Source organism: Episyrphus balteatus, chromosome 1 (genome assembly GCF_945859705.1).
Source record: "Episyrphus balteatus chromosome 1, idEpiBalt1.1, whole genome shotgun sequence".
Taxonomy (NCBI): domain Eukaryota; kingdom Metazoa; phylum Arthropoda; class Insecta; order Diptera; family Syrphidae; genus Episyrphus; species Episyrphus balteatus.
The window spans coordinates 96,516,200-96,522,727 of NC_079134.1; the positions used below are offsets into that span (position 1 = coordinate 96,516,200).

The following is a 6,528-nucleotide window of genomic DNA, read 5'->3' on the forward strand; positions in this document are numbered from 1 at the left end:
TGATTTTAAATGTTGAATTTTGAATTAATTTGTTGATTTAATCAATGAAATTACTTCAAATGAATGAAATTAATTATATTTGATATTAAAATGTTGATTTATTCTTATTTTAAGCGAATTAAATTTTAAATACGTTCGATTATTAAGCGAATTACATTTGAATTCATTTTGAATGCATTTGTTTAAATAATTGAGCGTTTAATTCGTATTTATTTTAAATTTCGGTACATTTTGTTTAAATTATATGACCATTTAAACATTTTTTTTTGCATTTAACTTTGCATTTTTCGTATAAAATGAGCAAGTTTTAATTATTTCGGAGCAAAATGACGAAATGAACATTGAGTTAAATTTATTTATATGCGTTTTTCAGTTGAAATGAGCAAATAAAGTAAAATTTGTTGATGAAAATTGTAAGCATTGTATGACTTGATGCATGATATTTTGTATTTGTGTGGATGTGTATGGATGTATTTGTGGATGCATGTGGATGTATGTGGATGTGTATGTGTGTGTGTGTGTGTATATATATGTATGTGTGTGTGTATATGTGTGTGTGTGTGTATAGATATGTGTTTCAATTTGCGTTTTCGGTTGAAGTGAGCAACTTTAAGTATTTTTATGACTTAGTGCGTTTTCTTTTGAAGTGAGCAAAATTTGAATTTTGAAAATACGGAGGGGGCAAAGGATTCGGTATTGATGATTGTGTTTAGATTTGATTTGATAAATTATGTTGATTCTCATTAATTGGTAGTGGACATAGCTTTGTTACCGGTCTTTTAAATTCGCCTTGTTGTGTTTTCAGGTTGACAACTCTGGTGATGTCATCTTTACCTGGGAAGGTTTCTAGAATTCTACCTAGGTTCCATTTCGTAGGGGGAAGTCTCTCATCTTTTATCAAAACCAGATCTCCAATTTTAAGTTGAGGTTGCGATTTGAGCCATTTAGGTCGTTGTTGTAATCTGGCCAAATATTCTGATTGCCAGTGATGCCAAAAAGTTTGTAGACTGAATTGGATTGCCTTCCACCGGTCAGTATAACTCGTCTTACCGATCGTAAGGTCAGGTTCTGGCACGGAGTACATTTCAGCTCCAATTAAAAAATGTGCTGGAGTCAAAGCATGAAAGTTATCAGGATTTTCGGTTAAAGGACAAAGAGGCCTCGAATTTAAACACGCTTCGATTTGAGTCAGAAGCGTGGTGAGCTCCTCGAAAGTGAGTGTCCCATTTCCAACAACTCTTTTGAAGTGGTGTTTGACACTCTTCACACCGGCTTCCCATAACCCTCCAAAGTGGGGAGAAGCAGGAGGAATGAAATTCCACTTGGTTCCTTGTGACGATAAAGCTTCAGCAACATTTTTCCAGTCATGAGTGGCGTCTTTTAAAAGACGATACAACTCTGACTCAGCTCCTTTAAAGTTTGTGCCGCAATCACTATAGATCTGTCCACAGACACCTCGACGTGAAGTAAAACGTCGAAAAGCGGCTAGAAAAGCTTGAGTAGTGAGGTCACTCACTGCTTCCAGATGAATGGCTTTAGTCGCCAGACAAACGAAAATGGCTAGATAGCCTTTATAAGTTTTTGCTCCACGGCCTTTCCAAGCCCGGATACTAATAGGCCCGGCATAGTCAACCCCGGTATGTGAAAATGGTCTGGATACATTGACTCTAGGCGATGGTAATTCTCCCATGAGTTGATAAGCTGGCTTAGTTCTGAACCGATAACAAATAGTGCATTTATGAATGTATTGTTTAACAATTCGTTTAGTTTGAAAAATCCAATATTTTTTCCGAAGATAACCCATCATCAATTGAATGCCTCCGTGGAGCGTTTTTTCATGAGCTTCATGCAGAATCAATTTTGTAAAATGATGATTTGGAGCAAGAATTATTGGATGCTGTTGATCATAATGCAGGTTAGCATTCTTCATGATTCCACCAACACGAATGATACCGTCAGGATCTACGAAGGGATTTAGAGATGCAATGCCTCTAGATTTCATAATTCCTTTAGGAAACATTTCGAGTTGAGCTATTTTCACCAATATTTTGGCTGCATCGTCGAGTTCACTCGGGGAAATCGGTCCGATTTTCCAGTTGGGTATGTAATTTTTCGAATTATTAGTGAAACGTAAAATCAAACCAGTAATTCGAATTAATTTATTGATTTCAGAAGATCTATGCATTAGTTCGTTGATCGGAGGAAAAATTCGATCGGCTTGATGAACTCTTATTAATGGTTGTGTAGGATACTGAAAAACCCAGGCATCGCATAAAAAGTCTGGCCCGTTCCACCATAATGTATTTTCAAGTAAATCCGATGGCAAAACACCTCTTGAAACCAAGTCTGCGGGATTATGTTGTGTTGGAATATGTTTCCATATTTTGATTGGGGTCAACCGCTGTATTTCTCCAACTCTGTTTCTTACAAATGTCTCCCACTTGGTTGGTGATGCTCGAATCCACGAGAGAGTAATGGTTGAGTCAGTCCATGCAAATTGCTTGATATTTTTGTTGCCTAAAACTTGAGTTGCATAGTCTAACAACTGGGCTAACATCACAGCACCGCAAAGTTCCAAACGAGGAAGACTAACTGGTTGCACAGGTGCAACTCTGGATTTTGCAATGAGAAGATGCATTTTCGCCTGGCCTTTATCGTCTTCGACTCTCAAGTACACTGCTGCTCCGTATGCTTTTTCTGAAGCGTCACTGAAACCATGTAACTCGACTCGAGATAAATCACCGATGGTTTCTACCCACCTTGGAAACTGGATCTTGTTAATAGCTATCAAGTCATTGTAGAAAACATTCCATTGTTCCAGAAGTGACGATTCGATTTGTTCATCCCATGACAACTTCTTCGCCCACAGTTGTTGTTGCATAAACATTTTCGCCTTTACAATGCATGGAGCAATCCAACCCATGGGATCAAAAAGTCGTGCTATCGTTGATAGAATGAATCGTTTTGTCGGCTGTGGGTTTGGAAGCGGATTGTAGCAGAAAGAAAATTTATCAACGGAAGGAAGCCAGTGGACACCGAGCGTTTTAACTCGTTCCGAATCTTCTGGAGGCATTGAGAATGAAGATTCCCGTTCTCCTGTTGGAATGCTCGATAGTACCTCATCAGAGTTGGAAGTCCATTTACGTAAGTTAAATCCAGCTGTCTCTAACGTTGATTTTATTTGTTTTATTTTCTCTTTAGCTTCTGCAACTGTGTTTCCTCCAGATATTAAATCGTCTACATACATCTCGTTAAGGATCATAGAGGATGTAATTTGATTTGTCGAATTATCATCTGCTAGCTTTTGTAAAGTTCGGATCGCAAGATATGGAGCGGCGGCTGTACCAAAGGTAACCGTATTAAGCCTGTAAACTTTAATAGGTTCATCAGTATTTTTTCTCCATAGAACCAGCTGATAATTTTTGTCCTGCTCTGCTATCAAGATCTGACGATACATTTTCTCAATGTCAGCTATAAAAGTGTATTTATACAACCTCCACCTAAGAATTATGTCGCAGATATTTTGTTGAAGTGCTGGACCTACCAACATAGCATCGTTCAAAGAAATTCCATTTGATGTTTTAGCGGATGCGTCAAACACCACCCTTAATTTCGTGGTTGAACTGCTTTCTTTGATGACAGCATGATGCGGCAGGAAATAATGCTGATTTTCTGGTAAGCTGTTCTTGTCGACTTCGCTCATGTGACCCATTTGAATATATTCTTCGATGCACTCTGAATACTGGTCTCGAAATTGTTGATTTGCATCAAGACGCCTCTCAAGTCCATAGAATCGCCGTAAAGCACTTTGATACGAATCGCCAAGAACAGGATGAACATTTCCTTTGAACGGTAATGCCACTTGATAGCGTCCATCAACTGTCCGTTGAACATTGTTGATAAAATGATTTTCACATTCAACATCTTCGGCTTTTAAGTATGGCTTGAACGGTGCTTCTTCCAATTCCCAGAATATTCGAAGGTCTGTTTGTAAAATTTGCAAAAAACTTCTGACTTGTTGACTTGATTCAGATACAATTGGAGCCTTTCCGAATAAGATCCATCCCAGTGTTGTATTTTGCATGACTGGCATCAACTTGTCTGTTGGTGGGATGAGCTCCGGCAACAAAAGTTCGGCTAAGACATCACTGCCAAGCAAAATATCAATTTTGGATGATTTGAAAAATTCAGGATCAGCTAGCACATAATCGTTGAGATGGGTCCAATTCTCAACGTGAAGGGTCCGGGCCGGCAAATGGCCAGTCAGTGACTTTAAGACATAAGCCTGCACTGTTGTTGCAAAAGTGGAATGGTGTGAAGCAAAAGTGATATCCACCATTTTAAGAGATTTGCCACTGCTGACTAAACCCAACCCGGAAACCCCCATTTGAGTTGCTTGAGATTTAAGCTGTAGCAATTGGGCAGCATACTCTGTGATAAACGACGCCTCAGAACCAGAATCCAACAATGCTCGCATCGTCAACCATTCACCTAACGAAGACTTCACTTTCACAAGGGCTGTTGCCAGTAAGACTTGAGAGTTTTTTGTTTTACTACTGTGATGAGAATGATGAGATACTATGTTGCTGGATGTCGACGGTTGCTTACTTGAACTTTGGAACGAAGGAGCTTCTGCATTCAAACTTGTACTTTGGGTATTTTGCTGCACCTGATTTGGCGGGTTGTTGTTTATTACCTGATGTTGTAGCGGCTGAGAGTTGTTAGCATGTTGCTGCCAATTCGAAGGTTGTTGACTAGGCTGGAAAGAAGTATTATTTACATGCAGTAAAGTGTGATGTTGTTGTTGGCAATGAAAACACCTACGACCACTTGGACAACTATCTGATGTGTGACTATACCCTAGACAGTGTCGACACAAACCTAATTTATTTATAACCTGACTACGATCGGTAACACTCATTTTTAAAAATTTATTACATTTTCTTACAGCATGTTGATTTTTCAGGCATATTTTACAAGTAAGTTTCGATTTTCCAGATTGAGCGTGAGCGATGAACGAATTTTTGTGAGAAGAACTCCGTGATGTGTTTGATGAGCTCTGACCGTGCTGCTGATCGACTGCTTCCAGTGTCCGGAACCTTGTCTCAAGGAAGGATGTAAATTCCTGGAAAGTTGGCAACTGCTTCGGATTTTCTCGATCGTTCAACTTCTCCTCCCACATCTGTTGAGTTTTCCCAGGTAATTTTCGTACTAGCAGAAATATTAGTATGGGATCTAAATGCTCAACTTCAATTTTTAGATTTGCAAGGCTGTGGATCACTTGTGTCGAAGTGTAAAGAAGATCTTTGATCGACTCCACACGCTCCTGAGTTAACGACGGCAGGTTGAACAGTGTATTCAACTGGATGTTTACAAGAACGCGAGGGTGATCATACCTATCCTTCAGCATTGACCATCCTTTAGCATAGTTTCGACTTTCAGTACTCAAAGTCAGCAATAACTTTTCTGCATCTCCTGTCAAACTCGTTTTTAAATAATGCATTTTTTGTATGTCGGAAAGCGAATCTTTGCTAGCAACTAGCGATACAAACAAATCGTGAAAATTTGGCCAATTTTGATAGGAGCCATCAAAAGAAGGTAATTTAATAGCTGGAAGATGAATATCCCCCTTTCTTACCTCCTTTTCTTTATCAGCAACTACTTTTGATACACTACTGCTGCTGCCACCCAGGCTTTGCAGCGAATCAAACAACTTTGCTCTAAAAACGCAATAATTCTCACGAAATTGTTCGTATACCGATCCTACCCCAGCATCAGCATCCACATCCTTTTCACCAACCTCATCAGATTCTAAAAAATCATCATAAATTTTGTTTACAGATTCCCACAACTCTTCCAGCAATTTTATCCTAGTTTGTACATAGTTTTCGGAAATGGCCTTCCCTTTCTTGCCGAAATTTTCAACATCTTTTTTAAGTTGTAAAATTTTTGCATTTAATTTCTTAGTTGCCATTGTAATTGATTGCAAATTGATAATAAAATGATAAAATGTAAAGAAAATTTTACTCACTTTGAAAGCGGCAAAATGGCGTCTTCTCCTCGTGATGTATATTTCTCCTTTATATCACACTTCGAACCACACTTTGGTTAAATCCTTTAACATCCACTTTATTAAATTATATTTTTTCAATTTAACTTTGAAGGCTCGAAGGACCAATGTTTGCGGCGTAAACCTTTATAATTATTTTGTCAAATTTACTTTAAATAAATCTTTAATTTTAAATAAATACACGACACACTTTTTTTACTTTGGAAAGGAGAATTTTTATTTTTCTTGCAGCTTGATTGAAAGATAAGAATGACAGAGTAAGTGACAGCACAGATGATGAGCAAAAAATGACATACTCGTTAATTGAATTGTCATATTTCAACGAGTTGATTATGCGTTCTTTACATGAGCTGCTTTTCAGTGTTGGGTGCGTTCAACAGTTATGGTTGCGCAACCAAATTTTGCATGAAGGTTTTTATATCTATTATCATTAAGAATCAAAGCAATGTAATGCAAAA

At 38.1% G+C, this 6,528-nt stretch overlaps 1 protein-coding gene across 1 annotated transcript; it reads right to left on the reverse strand.

Annotated features, from left to right (window-relative positions):
* Positions 1-709: 709 nt before the first annotated feature.
* On the reverse strand, positions 710-5,974 carry LOC129908983 (uncharacterized). The gene has a single exon (XM_055985852.1). It carries the CDS (start codon positions 5,972-5,974, stop codon positions 710-712), a length of 5,265 nt encoding a protein of 1,754 aa, XP_055841827.1.
* Positions 5,975-6,528: the final 554 nt, after the last annotated feature.

Coding starts and splice junctions, on each gene's coding strand:
- LOC129908983 (XM_055985852.1), bottom strand. CDS start 5,974: ATGGCAACTAAGAAATTAAATGCAAAAATTTTACAACTTAAAAAAGAT.